Source organism: Rhopilema esculentum, chromosome 9 (assembly GCF_057945365.1).
Source record: "Rhopilema esculentum isolate cy_ngs chromosome 9, ASM5794536v1, whole genome shotgun sequence".
NCBI classification, from domain to species: Eukaryota; Metazoa; Cnidaria; class Scyphozoa; order Rhizostomeae; family Rhizostomatidae; genus Rhopilema; species Rhopilema esculentum.
The window spans coordinates 1,758,653-1,777,266 of NC_142823.1; the positions used below are offsets into that span (position 1 = coordinate 1,758,653).

General features: G+C 35.5%; 1 protein-coding gene and 2 non-coding genes across 4 annotated transcripts; all 3 read right to left on the minus strand.

Moving 5' to 3' along the window:
* Positions 1 to 344: 344 nt before the first annotated feature.
* On the minus strand, positions 345 to 17,523 carry LOC135689000 (uncharacterized). Of its 2 annotated transcripts, none has more exons than XM_065206095.2 (20): positions 16,968 to 17,523; positions 16,175 to 16,243; positions 14,923 to 15,024; positions 13,082 to 13,321; positions 12,405 to 12,707; positions 11,499 to 11,839; positions 10,507 to 10,695; positions 9,767 to 9,977; positions 6,928 to 9,245; positions 6,459 to 6,510; positions 6,047 to 6,102; positions 5,434 to 5,518; positions 5,039 to 5,082; positions 4,816 to 4,840; positions 4,465 to 4,515; positions 4,225 to 4,265; positions 3,678 to 3,736; positions 2,982 to 3,027; positions 2,526 to 2,591; positions 345 to 687 (listed from the first exon to the last, which is right to left on the minus strand). In XM_065206095.2, the coding sequence occupies exons 1-9, from the start codon at positions 17,473 to 17,475 to the stop codon at positions 9,004 to 9,006; spliced, it is 2,205 nt and encodes a 734-aa protein (XP_065062167.2). In that variant the 5' UTR covers positions 17,476 to 17,523; the 3' UTR covers positions 345 to 687; positions 2,526 to 2,591; positions 2,982 to 3,027; positions 3,678 to 3,736; positions 4,225 to 4,265; positions 4,465 to 4,515; positions 4,816 to 4,840; positions 5,039 to 5,082; positions 5,434 to 5,518; positions 6,047 to 6,102; positions 6,459 to 6,510; positions 6,928 to 9,003. The 2 variants fall into 2 exon arrangements, with proteins under 2 accessions (XP_065062167.2, XP_088966502.1); XM_089110376.1 differs by having other exon boundaries at positions 4,811 to 4,840.
* Positions 3,106 to 3,177, minus strand: LOC135689301 (small nucleolar RNA SNORD36). Its single transcript, XR_010516488.1, has one exon. It is a non-coding gene; the product is annotated as a small nucleolar RNA SNORD36 (small nucleolar RNA).
* LOC148959532 (small nucleolar RNA SNORD36) lies at positions 4,019 to 4,092 on the minus strand. The gene has a single exon (XR_016144103.1). It is a non-coding gene; the product is annotated as a small nucleolar RNA SNORD36 (small nucleolar RNA).
* Positions 17,524 to 18,614: the final 1,091 nt, after the last annotated feature.

Genomic DNA, 18,614 nt, shown 5'->3' on the forward strand with positions numbered 1-18,614 from the left:
TGATTTTGTCTCAACAACAGACTTCAGATTTGAAATCCTCCTCTTGAAATTAGTCTACACTAAAAACTTCATATCATTTAGATTGTTCAGTTGTGGGTTACATCAAGAAGAAACACCAAAAGGACAATGACAACTGAGTCAGCCATGAAAGAAAATTACAAATTGCAAGATTGTATGTAGCCAACCCTTGTCTTAAAAGTATACAACCTTTTAAATGATAGAATAAATGCAGCCTTGAGAACAACCTTAAGATATATACAGCTTAAAATGCAAACAGTATTTCAAACTAAAGATACAGCTTATCAACTTTGAAAACTCACAGAATAAAAAACAAGAGATAAACATATATTTTGTCATTCATTTCTTTAAAGCTGGTGTGTACAAAATAGTTACAAAAGGCAAATTAAACCAACTCACTAGAGTAACAATATAACATCCCTACTTTAGCAATATCTCAAAGTCTAGTTTATCAATGGCAGACTTTTCTAGCCGTGCAAGCAGCAACTTGTGAACCTTCTCAGCCAAGACTAGTTGATCTTTACAACCCATAGTTGCTGCTGCTTTATTCTGGTGTTTCTGCTGAAGTTTGTAGATAGAGTTCTAACTGATGTTTCAGCTCTAGCTCTTGATCAAGTTTGAGGTGCAGATGCTACTGCTGGTGACATAAACTCTCCTGTCAACAAACACCTGTATATAAACAAAATCCAGCCATTAGCACATGTGCCTTGACCCCTCAATTTCAAGCCAAAATCAATGTCAGAATTTCTATTCCAATATATTTATGTTTTTCATTTAACATACTTTAACACCATATCTAAATAATATACATACTCTTCAAGTAAAAATGTCCAGTTATCTACAGTATGGCAGCCAGTGGCGTAGCGTCCGGGTATTCAAGGTATTCAGTGAATACCCTGAGATTTCTCAGAAAAAATATTAATACGACGTATAATTGTAATAAATAAAAAATGCTTTGGGGCTATTGATTCTGGTTGAATTCGTTACCTTCAATATTCTACATTTTGTACAAGTACAAAATATCACGAAATTCATGGAAACAATAACGCTGCGAAGCATAGAGAAGCTGGGAGATCTTTGAAGCTAATTTTGAAGATTGAACTACTTCATGTTGTATGGAGATCGGTCATGAATACGCAGTGAATACCCTAGACGGTACTTTAACCAATCAAAATGCTCCTTTCCATGAATAATATTTGCCGTTAATCAGCTAAAACAATGGTTCTGTACGCTGAGAAATATGCAGCGTACAGCCTCAAAGTTGGTTCAAAATAGTCTCGTTGTGAGATCGATATAAACAGTTAATGGACGTCGGAGCGGTTGGAGTGATGGAGCTGCATCGAAAACAGTAAACATGACTTAATTAAAAAACTATTGCAATGTCTGTATTACTGTTTCATAATCATTCTCTCATTTGACCCCTAATCTTAATCTACCAACAGCAAAGTGGAAAGGTAAGGTAGGCTGCTACATAATACTACACTGATTCAGATCTGTTCCCTCTTGAAATGCCAATTTGTTATTGCTTGCCAATCAGGGATGTTTCCGTTTGTATTATGTGATAGAATTAAAGTAAATGCAGATAGGCCTGGATAATATCCTTATAGTTGCCTGGTGTATTCAGTTATCTTGTTGGCCTATTTTGTTTGCATTATTCGAGCGCATTTATTTGCATTATTGTGCAGTCTCATCTCATTACCTTCGATTCTTTCAAATATTAACTTGTATTGAAAATATCACGATTAGACCATGAAGAAAAAGTCTATACTGCATACCACAAAATCATTTATAACTCATGTAATGCCCTATGTGAATAATTTTGAAACTTTCGAAAGCCCTTTTGTATTAAAAGGTATTAAGAGTAGGTGTTTACAGTTACTTCCTCTTTACATCAGTGCAAATGTTAGACGTATTTCGACTAACATTTGCACTATTGGGACATATTTCGACAAGTAAAATTTTACTGGCTTTCAATGATATGTTTTGATTTGAATTACTTTTGATGAAATGGTTAATAGTAATATGATGCAATGAATGAGTTCGAAGAGTATATTTGAAGGGTCCTTTAGCAAAGTATCGTTTTTATCATAGCATTGCCCTGACAGTGCAGTACTTGCCAACCGGCAGAAAATTAGATAAAATGTCAATAGCTAGTCCTTTTAATCTTCCTATTATCCCCCTATTTTCATCAAGCTGCATCGAGCCACACCCTGCCCCACCCTTTTGATTAATAGAGAATACCCAGTTGAAAAAGTCACGCTACGCCACTGATGGCAGCCACAAATTTAAGAGTCTTATTTATAATCTGTGTGATGTTGCAGATCTTGCTCAGATGGCCCCTGTGCATTTGCTCTCATCATACATTTCAGTGCAAAATATTAGCACAACTCATCACAGCAAGCCACATTGTCTGTTGGATTATTGACAGCTCTTCAAACATATGTAGCCTACCAGTTACATGCAATCAATGTATTCAATTTGAGACATATATTCATAGCCATGCCTACCTTTGATTCCAGCACATAAAAATGCACACCAAGCACATGCTACTCACATCTGTATCCAGCAACATCCTGTAGAGAAATAAAGGACAATTAGTAAAAGTATATAAATTTTGTAAACCTTTGACTGTACTAGCAAATACTAGGAAAACAAGCTTTTTCAATACTTATCTTAAAACATATTACTAGACAAGGCCTCAGTTAAAAGGTAGTTCTCATCCCTATATTCAGAGTGGTGCATGGAGTATCATCATTGGCCTTGTCGAAAACTTGCACCCCACAGAACCACTGCATGCACACTGGCAACTTTATACCTCTCCATACATGCAGGCATTTTTCATTAGTACCAATATCAAGCAATGTTATTAGATAACTATTTCAGCATTGTCGAAATTAAAAGTCCTTGAGAAAATTTTATATATATATTATTGCAATTCCTGAAACAATCCAAAACCAACTTACTTCATTAACATGTCAACTTTTGTCTTGCAGTTCTCACATTATCTGGCTGTGTATAAAAAAGAATCAATTGTGAAAAATCTTGACTATGAAATGATAGCATGTAGCTTTTTCAATTCATATCTATGGTGCTCAGTTTTAAAAAGCTCGATTAAGAAACATCAAAGTAATTTCAGAACCAATCATCTCATCACAGCACCTTCTGTTAAGCACAAATACCACTTTCTAACATGGACCTGTAAGCACAAGGAACATGTAGTATTTTCAAATTAACCTTTATTTATTAGTGCTAGTTATATAGAACCTTTCAAATTTTTTAAGCTTTAACTTTAATCTCTTATATATAATTTTGAACCTTTTACTTTACAAACTTTTATTTTAACAGAACCGTTAGTAATAGCATTTTTATCTTTACTGAAAAGGCTATCCTGTATAAATATGGTGGATTATTATTATTATTATAATTAACAGAATATAATCACATTGTCAAGACTTATTCCAGAGGACAGCTAAAATTTCATCTTCTAGGGAAGTGCCAGATTTGACACAATAAATATACATACTTAAAAACAACTGTAAAATGATCTTGATATGATTTAAAATCAAATTGTATGATATATATATATTACACATAGATGATCTGATCCAATACAAAAACATGGTAAAGAAATTAAAAATAATTATTTACGGGTGACTTACAAAGTTTGAAATTCCTCTCCTTGAACCAAGAAATTGATTGGGAAGCACAGTTCTTATGACTGCAACAGAAAAATTAATCTTATTACCATTTAATGACAATTGCAAATGACATTTAAGGCAATCAAAAAAATACAACTTTGAATTCTAATTCGTAAATTTGCGAATAAGTATTGTTCTTTTGCAATGCTTTGAATTAAATATCATAAACAATTTACTTTGTGCCTTGTAGATCAACAATTTTTAGTGCATTAAAGAATAAACAAAACCTGCCGTTAAGGTTCATGAGAACATACCCCTTACATTACCAATAAAGCAGGAGAACTGTTGTGAGAGGGTTTGAAGCTGCATTGCAAGCTCAGTTATCTGTTTCTTCATTAGAATCAGGTGAAGAAATTCTTGAAATACATCACAGCAGCAAAGCAGTTGCAATTCCACAAAAAACCCTTTGAAATTCATTTTTGCTGTTTCCAAAGGAGCTCTATTTAATTTAACACAAGCCTTAGACAAGTCAGTTGAAAAAAAGACCAAAGAAAATAGAGTACAATACCATCTTTATGAAAACTTCAAGGTTTCCCAAGGGTGTAAGACCTGACAAATATAAAGGTATATAAATTGAGCTTTCAAGTGAGTTTTTATATCACATATATATAAGCAATAAAAAATATCAAGATGGAATAATGGCTCTGATCATGTAGAATTCATCATAAAATGAAATCAGGAGAACGGAAATCGTTTAAATTCATCATTGCCATAAGAAAGGAACTTTAAAAATAACCATGCTACATACTTCTCCATGAAAGATGTTGCGGTTGCCAGGGTGGATGTCAGCTTTTGCAAGCTAAAGCAATAAAAAGGAAAAGTTTTTGATAAATTGCAATGGAGTCTACCTAAGTAACACTACATCCGTACTGATATCAAACACACATTTCTGCTTGCTTGCCACATATTATCATTATATATAATTTCTAAAGGCATGTTGGTGCAATTGCATTAAGTTGTCATGGCTCTGATCATGTAGAACTCATCATATCTCAAAGTCAGGAGAACGGAAATCAAAATATATTCATCATAGCCATGAAAAAGGTGCCAAGGCCTTTAAGGTTATTTTTAATTAGAACAGAATGAGGTCACACCTCACCTTTTGTGCTTCTTGAATCTTCAGCCTGAGCAAAAGATAATATTTATTAGTAATAACCATTAGAAAAAATATTCGAGCAAATTTTCTTTTCAGGCAAGTTACTGCTGTCAGAGACTATCATTTATCTTCAAAAGAATTTTCAGTAGAACGAAAGTTTTTTAGTCATCACACAGCAAGTACAAATATGAATTATAATATAGATCAAATTAGAAATAATACTCACATAATATAACAATATGTGCGTCATGGTGCTGCTGAACCATCAATCTAAAATAAGTGTTTTCAAAATTAACACTAAGTAAACTCTATAAGAGGCACTGAGAATAACAAAATATTTTAGCCTCGAAATTATAAAGGATAAGGGATAAATATATGTATATATGTAGCAAAATTCAAATGTTCAACACATATATATATATATATATATATAAATCTAGACTTAACAGAAGCCATCATAGACTTAAATAAGTTCTCGTTCATTCCATCACATGATGGTCCACCTATCTTTTTTGAATCATGTGGCTTCATGTCTAGGATGAATTTCTTTTCAAATGCTAAACATAACAAATAGCAATTAAACAAAGTGTGTAAAAACAGCCTGTTTCTTCATGTACTCACCTTCTTCCTACATTGTTCTTCTTGGGCTCATCATTTAGTCATTTAGCCAGCAATGTAAACAGAAAAAGGATGTGGATCGTCCAACCTAAGATGATACAATACCACATTATGACTGAATTCTTATTGCTGCTCTCAACAAGCAAGAGTTACTGCAACCATTGGTATGGTATCAATCAAAATTTCTTAACCAGATCTTTGCTGGAAACTAAGATGTTTAGCCTTGGAAAAAAGCATGGAAGGAGCTTGGGAATTGGGAAAGTAAAGAGAACACTTAGGACAATATTTGCCATTGGTAGTTCCTGAGAATAGGAGAAGATAGATTCACCCATTAAGATACCACAAGTGACTTTCCATATCAATGCTGGAGGAAGATCTCCTTTCGTGCTTACAGACAGAGCCTCTAAATTTGTAACCTTTTGCAAAATATCTGCATTGCATATCATAAACTACATGATAGGTAGTTCTGGTTGCTCAGTCAATGAGGAATTTCACCTGCCCATCAAAAGAGATGGCATCATATATTAAGCCCTTTACATTGTCATCACAGCAACCAAAAAGCTAGCTAAAATTGACAAGACAACACATAGATACTTTAGACTAAAACAGTTCTTACATTAACAATGATTCATGTTTCCAACTTGATTTAATCTCCATATTGGCTTGATGGCACTATAAAATAGACATAGACAAAAAGGTATTAGCCAAAAAATCTCAAGGCTGAAAATGTACAAACTTGGTTTCAAAAACTGTATAATTCCAAGATAAAAATTACATACTTTCTTCTCAAGTAGATAACTTGCTGCTGAAGATCCATGTTTAAAAGGCAGCCCCTGGCCCTCCTATAACTTTTGATACTTCTTTTCTGATCCCCAATCTAGATCATAACTGTTGTTCAAGTGTTGCTCAGAAAAAATGGTTTCATTTGTGTACTAGGCCACATCAAGGTATATTAAAGTTACAAAACATCACTGCAACACTCTACATTCTTAATCGACTAAGTTACTTTCCATTATTACGATAATTACCTTGGCAACAGTAGACTCCAAAGCTGAAATTTCATCAAAAGTGAGGCAAACCCTGAAAAGAATATTACAACGTTAAATAGTATATTGGGAACAAAAATTCTTCAAAAAAATAAGCATACGTAATTTTGGGCCCAGAAGGGTCTACGCGTTTTACAATCGCACGCCATCCTGTGTAGTGGAGGGCGTTTTGGCAGAGGCGCTTCGTGTTTCAAAATTGTTTCAAACTACATTATAAAAGGTTGCTAAATACCCTTCTATTGCTTGAAATATTTCATTACGTTCTGAATTATTCACATGTCACTCAGAAAATTTGAAATCAAGAGGCCATTACGGTCTTCATAGATTTTGATTTTCGACATCACTGTGACAATTGGAACTATCACAACATAAGAAATAATGGAAATGCTAGCTTGCTTGTCATATCTTTCTTTCCTTGAGTAATAGTTTGGCAGATATATGAAAAGATTACCTCGATCAAGGAAGATTGCATTTCACGCTTCTTGTAGCACTCACGCCTAAAGTTCAAAATATTTGAAAGAGAGATCAGGCATGTGCATTCTCGTTTTAAGGGGCGATGAGGTTGAAAGCGAGGTAGAATCCTACACATCCACTAGAACACATCTGGGATAGGGAGAGTACCTGAAGAGTAAACTCTTACATATGTTGGTACAAAAAGCAAGTACAAGTGTCTTCTGGAGGTGTTATCACAGGCAAACAGGACTACAGAGTCCAGAAAGGTGGTAGAAGGCCTTTTCCAAATAGAAACAGGGTGGGAGGCCTTTTCCACATAGAAACAGGGTGGGGTGCGGCGATTTTATTTCCGCTGTTTTCATTGGCCCTCCTTCCAGTCATTGAATGTAGTATAGCCGCCATTATTAATGTAATCTTTCTTCGGCAGCAGCAGACGCCGACTTGACAATATTGGGTGGGGAAGCTGATGGTGGGAGTCACGTGTTATGTCATGCGAACAAAATATAGCTGTTCATGGGCTGCTCAGTTTTTACAAGTCTTTCTTTCAATTATTTTATTTTGGAATCCGAAAATAATTTTGTTTTGTCTTTCTGTGTTCTTTGTCTTTTAAAAAATGCTCAAATTCGAAATCTGTCTTTGAAAGACAAAGTATTCGTTCTTCGCCAAGGCATACGGCTGATTTTTTTTGGAAAGGCAAATGACTACATTTTTCGTCTTTTGAAAAATAAGCCACATTTGCTGGGCAAACCCGAACAAAAACGCACAAGTAATTAGGCTAAACACTGAAGATAATAAACAATTTCATATACACAACGAACACAACCATTCCTCAACTTTTCTAGGATATTCCATTCCTCAAAGTTTTCAGATATCGTAGATTAAAAATACACATTTTTACTGTGAACATCAAGAACATTAGTCAATATAGTACAACGGGTTATCAATACAAAATTAAATATTCTGTTGAGATTTATTGCCTCATACTATAAATAATACCACCCTAGATATCTGCAGCGTAATAGAAAATATTGTTACAGATATTAACTGATTGGCCAATATCCCTTAGTTTTCATCTAGATACATTAAACACTCGATATATAAACTCTAACGGCACGTGCAATCTGCCTAAAGTAGATTTTAGCTGTCTCTTTTTGTCACAAAGCCTACAAGCCAATACCTTATATTTTCACCACTTTCACACTGCAAAATGATCAAGCAAAGTTAAAAATTGATTTTAAGATTATTTTAGGTGTTTAGTAATGTCGCTGTAGTTCCTCTTGAGATAATTTTACATTTTCATTTTTATCTAGATTTGGCGATGAATGTAAATTCTCGTGGTCTATTTAAATGTATACACTAGCTTTTTACAAGAGCCAGATAATTCTTGCAGTTCCTCAATGTTCTCTTGAACACTAAATTACAGTTTACGATGACAATCTTTTAAGTACAGTTTATTAGCTGACAAAATCTCATCTGCTTTGAAACACGAGAAGAAATTGTTCTTACGCTGTTCTTTGTTTTTCGGCAAATCGAGCTTCGATGCTCTTATAAAGAATGCTTTTATAAAGAGTGTACTCGATTTCAATTTAGATCGATTTGTAACAAGGAAGCAGTGGCGAAGTGAGGGGGAGGGAAGGGGGGCGGACACCCCACCCACAATGGCAAGAAATCTCTTTGAAATAAGGCATTTTCCTGCATTCAAATGAGTATGGACCTCCAATTTCTCCTTGCTCAACTCACCTTTGCGCCCCCCCCTATCTTACCACCCTGACTAAGCTACTAGCCAGAAGTCCACCACAATTTGCGACAAGTCAGGCTTAACAGGTTTTAGCGCCTCTTAGATGATTTCTATATTCTTCATTTTCAGGGCTTTTGCGTTTATTCTGTTTGGTTAATTTTAACCTATAAAAAGAGGAGACACTTGAAAATATTATTCAGATATAGGCAGCCAGAAATTATTACTACGGAAAAGAGTTTGTCAAGTCTTATCAAACACTGTATATACATACGTATTTTAAATAGGTTATTGTTTGAGACTATATTACAATTGTATCACGTGACCTGCACGTGGTTTCTATTTTCTTCCAGGAGTAGCTGACCTCTTTGCGGCATTGTTTGATGATACTTTTCTTTGTGAAGGTTGAGACTTGCTTCGGTCTCCTTTCTGATCCGATCGTACGGATGTTCGGCCTCGTGCCAGTTGAGGTTTCCCTACACTGCTGCCCGAGGCAGATTTTTGTGGACTGGCTGGTTTTGTCTCGCTTGCAGGTTTTGTGTCAACCTTGCCTCCTTTCAAAGCGTTGATAACACCGGTTGCTAAATGGCAAAAGGTAAACATATTATAAAGGTTGTTCTTTAGGTATTGATGGCTCACAACAGTAACTGACTTAGGTCAAAATCTAAACGTACATTTTCTCGAATTAGCTCCATTATTCTATCCTACACACTGATTGAATTAAATCACCAACTCTTGTGAGTTGTATATAAACAGTCGACCTGGCTTGGATAAGTTTTGGTGCGACTCTTTGGATTTTAAAAGCATTCGAATGAACAATCACGATCGAAAGGGAGAATACCCTGCTTTTTCCATTAATTTTTCTCCCCTTTCACAAAATTCATTTTCTATCAAAATGGTTTTTCAAAATATCTTGAAAATACTAACAATTATATGACCAGTTATGGTTTAACCTGTTGGGTTTAACTTAGAAATTATCTTGGGACTAACTCAACTAGTATCGAGTATGGCTGAGGCACAGAACATACAATCAAAAAGAATAAGATGTGGCGAATGAAGGCAGTGAGATTGTTTGTGTTGCTTAGGATCAAAATGAGATTACCTGCAGCCTCTCTCACGTTCTCTACACTGGGATTCCTCGAAGGTGAATCGTCAACCTTTAGGCCTAATTTCCGACGTTCGTCACGAGCCTTTTTTCTTTCTTCTTCCTTCTTTTTCTCTTCAACTTCTTCTTTTTTCTTTTCAGCTTCCAAGACCTTCCGCTTTTCGTCTTCTTCTTTCCACGCTCTTGCTTCTTCAATCATGGTTGAGGACTAAAAACAAAAAAGATCTAAGACCTAAAACGTTTTGATTACATTAAAACAATTTGATTACTGTGATTCATTAAAACAGTCAACTACTTAAAACTCTCTACTTTAGGCCATTTCACGAGGGTCATATCATATCCTTTCTTTCGGACGCCTACTTATAGCAAACATGACATGTTTCAAAACACCATTATAACTGTTCTACCATATCAAGGCCTTTGAAAAACATGACGCTATTAAGCTTTGTAAATGCAACCGTTAGAACAGTCGATTTATGTCGAATCGATGAATTTAAACTTTAAGGATTATGCGTGGAATAGGCCAGATATGACCCTTATTATAACAGGTGAAAACTCGAGGTGTTAGGCAGCTACTATCGTACAATGTTCTTAGCCTTACATTTGAACATCAACTCACTAGATTTACAGATAAATTAATTTATCTCATTTTGCCTGACAAACTGACAAAACAATTTTGCATTTTTGTACGCAGAAAAACAGAAGACAAGGCAATGTAGTATTAGGCATATACATACCCAAACAAAAAAGGTGGCCGCGCCTGCGCTCACATCACGTATGGAATCGAGGTCATGCTTCGAGAGGTAAACTTTTTCTGCATATTCGGCCATGCTTATATTGATCTTTGATGGTTCCAACGTTGTTACTTGCCGTTTCAAACCTTCTTTTCCAGTCCTTCCAAGTAATGCTTGCATGTTTTTCCAAACCTTGGGTAACATGAAAAGAAGTTATTTCTACTTAAGTCATAAAAGGTCGTCTCTATGTCTTAGGGGTATGCGATGTTCCAAAAACCTGGCGCAATTTTTAACAATATTCAAAAGCAATCGAAACTACTGAAAAAACTAGATTTTAAAGTTTCGTGAATTACGGAAAAAAATGTGGAAAGTCAGTAAGGAAAAAAGGAAGGGAATCCATCAAGTATTCACACTTTTCATAAGAACCAAGCCAAGGAATCCATACTAGGTTTCTTAATTTTTATGACTGATTTTCCACTAAATGGTTTCTTAAACACAAAAGTGCTATAAAGCTGCTTTTAAGAAATACAAAAAATTTAACAGAACGCAACATAAAACATACAACGCCTAATCTGTTGCAAGGGGATCTTCTTTCTCTTAATTTGTTTCAATTAAAACAGTAACAAATATCCTAATCATTGCAATCCCGTTCTTAAAAGGTTGAGAAGCTTTTTAAAGATAAAGGTAAACTGTACTCTGGTTTCCTTTTTTAGTCAACCTATGGGTCAATTTTGTATAGAGGGTGTCATATGATCGAATTAAGCGTGAAACACGGATTTCCAACTAAGAACCGTCCTGTTCTATACACCAAATAAAACGTAGATTGGGGAAATTTCTGGAGACAAAAGAGAGAAAGACTTTGGAGTCAACTTTGTTATCTTAAAAATAAATTTCCATTCCAATATAGGAATACATTTCTACATTGGTTATTTTCACCCTCAAACAGGACTTAGCCACCAAAAACGGTCGATATTTATAATTCCTTTACCACTAACCTTCAATTCCTTTTCCTTATAACCGAGTAACAAATATACTGCGATCATGACGTCATGAACTGCAGGCGGTGGTCTTTGGTAGCTCCTAATCTCAGAAATCGTGCTTTGATTCAGTTCTAAGATCTCCCTTCTCAGCCTTTCAAGACGCCTCAGCTTATTCAAAAGCTTGTCAGCCTCTATCAGCTCGACCGCGTACTCTTTTTCGATTTTCTTCCTTTTGATATTGTTAACCGCATCTTCTACGTCATTTAAATGACGCCGGGACATTGCGTCCTTAAGCTTCTCACCAGCAACGATGACGTCTAAAGCATGCTCTGCTTCCTCGATGTCCTTCTGTAGTTCTGAAAATAATAAGATTACGTCACGTAGCTTATGAAGATTTTTGTCTGGCGTACACAATTTTGAAAAGCAACTCTTCAGTTCAAAAGCTAGCCTTTAAATTTTAAGCAAAAGTGGATGTTAGAAATGGAATGCGGCAGTAGGACTGACGAAAAAGAGAAAAAAGGGGGAACTTGAAAGTTAATAAAATCTCCAAAATACGCTTCAGTGTACCAGGCTACCAGAGCCACAAAAATTCGCCCGCGGTAAAAGAAGATAGGAGTGGAGCAGCGGAGGAGCGTCTATCTGAGCTTTCGCTTCTCCACTTGGTTTTCTTCATACGCGAAATTTTGTTGCTCTGGTACCAAGGGTAGGCTGCACGTCTATGTCCCACGCGTCGTGGAGTCATGATTGATTGACTTATGTAGTACTAACTGACAAAGCTGTAGCTGTAGAAATTCATTGGAATTCGGGAAAGAGAGGGCATTCGTAGGAAAATGGGAAAGGCTTCGAAAGAGCGTATACAGTCAGCCCCATTGCTAAGACTCATTTAAAGTAAGCAGATTTCGACAAAGAGACTGCACATACCTGGCATTTTCGCGTCCTTTGCCTCCTTGACTGCATTTCGAATCCTTTCACTTTTTCGACTGTTCGTTGCCGCTTTCATTTGCATTCTCAATCTCTTCTGCTTATTAGCACGAGCTTCTGCCAATGCTTTCTTCTCAGCCTCCTCCGCAAGTCGTTTTGACTCTGCATCATTAGCATTTTTGGCTGCCTCCGCAGCTTTTCTTGCAGCTTCTTTAGCAAGCTCCTCCTCAGCAGCAGCGTCTTCTGCAATCTCTTCCGCATGTTCCGATTCTTCTTTGAGTTTGCGCAGTTTTTCGGCATTCGCTTGTTATAGAAAGTTACAAAAGTCAGGCTGGCAGAAAATTAATTTACATAATACATATCAAAACTCCTTTAGCATTGTAAGGTCGCCATAATAGGAAATAACCTTACACTAACAGTATTTGGTTAAGATTTTCCTAGACATCTTAAGTTGCTTAAGAAAGTTCTTGAAATTACAAAAAAAACCAGAGACGTAACTAGAAAGAACACTGGGGGTATTTGCTACCTCTTTTGGTACAGAAATAACGAAAGAAGGGTCAACATTATTTTGACCTTGAATGGTGGATTTTAGTAAAGAAAAACCTTATTCAAAACACTTTATCAGGTAATTCAAAATCCATTCAAAATCCTAGCTAAGTTCATGCTCTGATACTTACATTTTTTCATTTTCTCCTTTTCAGCTTCCTGTTTAGCTAGTAATTCTGCTTTCTTCCAATTCATCAAGGCCTCCTGTTTCTTTTTCTCCTCTTCCTCTTTTTGTCGTTGTCTTTCTTCTTTAGCTTTTCTTTTCTCTTCTGACTTTCGTTTTTCTTCCTCTTCTTTCAGTTCTTTTTCCCTTTGCCTTTTAGCATCTTCCTCTGCCTTAGTCTTCTCTCTTTCAAGTCGTTGTTTCTCTTCTAAAATTAGATAATTTATAGTTAGCATCCTAATTACTTAATTCATATCTTAGAGAAAAGACATTTCTACTTCGAAAAACAAATCGGAGCTGTATTGGAAATGGAATATGGCAACAAAGAGCATTTGCAGTTTGAAGAAGGGGCTGTTTGCAAGGGGGGGCTGAAAATAGGTTTATACAAATCAGCCTCATGGGCAGGGATCAGGGTGTAGTGCTATCAAAATAACAAGGGGGCTCTTGTCTAAAACGACGTGAAAAACAATAGCAAAAGTAGAAATCGGCTACTTTTTGGCATTAACAAGGGGGGCTCAGTCCTCTGAGCCCCCTAGCACTATACCTCTGGCAGGGACGGATTTATGTGGGGTGGGGTGTGGAGGTGTCCTACAGTAATTTTTTGTATTATTTAGTAAACATTACTTCAATTCCATAAAAAATTTATTTTTTGGAAATCAGTAGTAATTAATAACAGCAATGTTCTACTCTATCTATCTTCTTATCTCCTTTATATTAAAGCTAAAAACTGAATCTTTAAACTTGGTGTCTCCATCATTCTCCAGTCACTTGAATGATGTAGCACCAAAATACAATTATTATCTAACACCCTTCCTCACAATCCTTGCCACTTAGATCGGCCCCTGCTCTTCAGCTTCAAAACTTGAAACTCTATGCACAAGAACAAAGTACATTTTTCTTATATGTCTTAGTTAAGACAGATCTTGTAACAAACTAATTTGGGATGTTGCACATACGCCTTTTGGTAGGCTTCTAAGTCCTATTTAAAAAACGGTATCAACACACATGGTCCTATTTAAAAAATGGTATCAACACAAATGTAGCTTTGAACAAAACAAAAGAAAGTAAGTGCAAGGTTGATCTCAATGGAGATTTTGTCAATACTGAATATGACTGCTTGCTGATACTGAGCTAGTATGATAGTATTGCAATATAAATCTGGGCACTTCCTTTACCACATCTAACTTCTTACAAAACAAGGATAATCATGGAAGATGGAGCAATTGAAAAGATTAGTTAATATGGAAGATGAGATGCATCAGACTAAACAGAATGTTATAAATTAAAAGCCTCAACAAAAAGGAGGACCAAGAAGAGCAGATACTAGGAACTATGAAAAAGAGGAGTACCTCTTGACCAAAATTCAGTTCAGGGAAGAGTAGATGGCTAAGATAAGGTTGTCTCAGAAATTGCAGCTTTGTGGATAAACATTTAAATCGAGATGACGGGAATGAGGAAAGCTCTTAAGGATATAAGTAAAAGTAAGCATCAACATAAAGATAAGGCAGACAATTGAAAACATTTATATTGTGCAAAGATTATTATTGATAGACACCATAACTGTCTTCACAAAAGTTAGCAAGCTAGGTAACTAGCCTCCAACATTGTGTATGATTAAATACAGTATCTTTTCCATAAATCCTTGTTGTTCATTATTAAAAATTAGATGTTACAAGTTATGGTATGAATTGCATATTACATGACTTTGATTAATAGCATGGGCTCAATCAACCATGCCATTTCTTGATAAAAAAGCTTTCTATCTTGCCATGAGGGTTATGAACCTATTTATCATCGCATAAATCAAACCTTCTTCCATTTGTTTTCTTCTTTTCCTCTCTTCCTCTTTTCTAGCTTTTGCTTCTGCAATCCGTTTTCTATCTTCTTCCTGTTGTCTTTTAAGCTCTTCATCTGATAATAAAAGAAGTACTTTAAGCAAAGCAATAAGACTATAAAAAATTTATGGGAACTGTCACAGGGCATATGGGACAAAATAAAACTATTATTTGATTACAACTGAAAGAAATTGCCAATAAATAGCTTGAATTTCCTCAGCAAGAAGGGATTTGTCTTTGATAAACATGTTGATGAAAACATGATTTTAATGTCAAATTTTCACTTACTGAATCCAAACCATCAAAGGGGCTGTGTCATGGTTTTGCAAAGAAACCAAACACATGGGGCATTGTGCGTTTTTGCACATTGGAATACTGGCAGATGTTGCTCTGGTGCTTCAATATGTTTGAAAAATTGTATTTTATGAGTGTATTTACCAAAAATAGAAAGGACAATTTCTATTATATTTCCATATTTGTACTGACTATTGACACGAAATGTGTAAAGCAATTGGTCTAGGCCAAAGAAATGAAACTTCAATCAATCAATGGCAGAGAAATTTTGTTTTTCTCGGTGAACTTTGATGCCATTAGACACCTAACAACAAAATGATCACTCCAAAAATGTCCTGCAAACTTTCAAGAATGCTTTCACTCATAATTTGCACTGATAACATGGTGCCATTTTGGCTCATTTCTATTAACTGCTCCATTTGAGTTCCTGTATCAAGGCTATAAAAGTGGTCTTTGCTTTTTCGTATCACCATTGTTGCTCATCCTTCATTTAAGAAATATTGTGATTCAAGAAAGATTAAAGAAAGAGCCTTTATTGTTTGTTTCCCTTCGTAAAACATAAAAAAATCTGCAAGTTTAGCACGATGCGCACAAATATAAAAGACTGTTTTGTTCCATATTGACTTTTCCTATTGAATGGCAGTTGTTCACCCGGAAACAATTCTCACTCAACTGGCAGGTTGCCACACAGGATATCCCTTGTGACATAGCCCCTTTTATTGTGAACTATTTTCTAGCCAGCACCCCAATTGGTTATTTTTCCATAGTGCCTTCTTCATTCTAAAGCCTAGTGAATAAGATATGTCTCAAAAGCCTAAAGAAAGCAGTTAGAGCTCTGATTTTTAAGTAAAAATTTTTTAACAAAGATGTATTAATAAATTTAAAGCACAAAAATTTGCTCAAATAAGAGCGTAAACCAAATGAATCCTCACCTTTTCTTTTCTGATCTTCTTCTAATGTTCTTCTAGCTCTTTCTTCATTCTCTCTTTCAATTTCACGAACTGCAAAATTATCACAATATACATCAAGGCACACTCTTTTTTATAAAATTAGTGACTATGAGAAATGCTGTGTTCAATTTTGTTGCTGGAAAACAACTGTGGTGATTGATATCTGCTAGCTTTAGGCATTTTGTATTATTGTAAAACAAAGTCATACTTGAAGAGACCCCAGTCTTCGCGTATGCTGTAAATCTTTGGACAGGTTCTTACCTTAACTATACTTATATTTTTCTTATATCTTAATTACATCAAGTAACATTTTTATACAAAAAACAATATTCCTCACACGTATATATATATATTAAATTTTGTACTTTGTACAATAATAATATCATTTAGAATTGTATATAATTTAAAACTATAACTTGTATATTTTATACTACTTGTTTACTATTCATATGTTCATTTCATTGCAATCACACTTGTTAACTGCTTTCTCAGGGTGGTCATTAATTGGTTGTGATACAGCCTGCCTTTTATCTTTTGGTATGGGTGCAAATATTCTATTTAGCATGACGTTTATCATTCCCATCATCATCTGAAGATTATTATCAAAATCATTTGTGATGTCAATGTAAACAAAGTGCACAGGCAAATATTTCAGTCTTATATACTTAGTAATTAAATATAAATGCCACAATGTAGTCAACTTAGATTAATTACTTTCAGAAGCTAGCTGAATTGAGATGACAAAAAAACAAAAAAAAACAATATCATAACTTACGCCTCCTTTCCTCTTCTTCCTCTTCTAGAATTTCTTCTATCCATCCCATTGTTGGTATGTCACAAAGATCCACCTCAATCTCGTTAAAACTTATCAGTGATCCTTTAGCTGCTCTGCTGTTTAAAAATTTATTCCATCGTCGATTTGAGAAAAACTCTCCGTGGACCATTTTAAACAAGAATTTAGCATCATTTTCACTAATAGCACCTTTCTTGTATCGGTCAAGCAATGCGAATTCCCATTTTAGATCGTTCACAAGAAAATACCGCCTGTCCATTTCTTTCAGAACGTCAACAAGATCCTCTTTGTCACATCTTGTCGACTCACAGACCATCCTCAATGAGGCTTCAATCTGTTTTAGATTTAGGCCATCAGGACGTATGGTTTGATATATTAGCTCCAGTTCATGCGCAGACAGCCCTTGAATCTTGTCAGAGCAATATCTGTTAAACATAATATCGATAACAGTGCTGCGATTGCCTCCACCAAGTACACCACTGGCGGCCATGTTTGTTTCCTTCACCCCTGACTACCGGTCAAGTGATCAAAGATCCATGTGTATTGTGATTATGGTAGCTATGAAGCAGCACAACGCAACGATGCCGCGGTGAAAATTTGCGCGGGGGCGGGGAGAGCAAATTATACAATTTTTTTGCAAAAGAGCCCGATTAGCCTTCCAAAAAGTGGGAGATTATTCCCCCAATCCCGATTCCCAACAGGGGGGGGGGTTCACCCCCAACCACGAAAGTAGGACCTTTTCGCAGAGCCAAACTGATTTTTAAAGGGCAAATGTTTTTTACCAACGGATCTGTTCTTTTATCTTATGTAACTGCAACAAGAAAGTAGGTTATGCTTGTAATTTCCTACTCCAAAAGTAAAATGATACAGACTCCAGTGACACGAAGTAGAAATTGCCAGCGTGATCTTGGGCTGGGTGGAATATATTTATAATTTCTATGGTTGCACCCTTGATTGATATTTATGTCTTATTTAAAAACCATACTAAAAAGACAAGCACCGCTTGCCAGAAAACTAAGACAATGTAAACGGGGCTATTTGGGTCAAAATTTGATGGAATAGTTTTGCATATTTGGGTCTAGAATTGCTTTGACTATAACCAGAAGCGTTAGTTTAAAGAGGAGCCGACTATATACTGTTTTTATATCTATTTTGTATGGATAATATAGGGTGTATTGTATAAATTCCTGTAGGCTTTCAAGCTTGTGTTTGCCAAGATTATGTCATCGATAAATCTTTTCCAAAATAGTCGACTACGTCCCACCGAAGCATTGCTCAAGATATGTTGTTCTATTGTTGTCATGAATATGTTGGCATAATTTGGGGCAAAGGGTTGCGGTGCTTTAAGGGAGGTTAATAAAATTTGCCATTACAGTCTTCTTTATAAGAGTCAGTAAATTGAAGTTCAGGCTGGTTGTTCTTAACTTTTTCGAAAATCTGAGGCTGAATTGTTCTTAATTTGTTCTTAAATTTATAGGGTATAAGCAGAAGTAGAATCTTCTTTGTCGATTTTTTGTATCGAGTATTTTCAGGACGCCATGTTTGCACATCCGAAATGCAGATATTGCAATGATACAGAAAGTTATCCACTGATTTGGTGCAAAAAATAATAGACAAATAATAAAAATA

What these genes read in the sequence shown, in the direction of transcription:
- LOC135689000 (XM_065206095.2), bottom strand. Translation starts at nt 17,475, where the DNA reads ATGGCCGCCAGTGGTGTACTTGGTGGAGGCAATCGCAGCACTGTTATC. An exon ending in AAAGGACGCGAAAATGCCAG is followed by an intron (nt 11,840 to 12,404) that starts GTATGTGCAGTC and finishes TATTATTTTCAG; the next exon opens with AACTACAGAAGGACATCGAG. An exon ending in ATAAGGAAAAGGAATTGAAG is followed by an intron (nt 10,696 to 11,498) that starts GTTAGTGGTAAA and finishes ATGTTACCCAAG; the next exon opens with GTTTGGAAAAACATGCAAGC.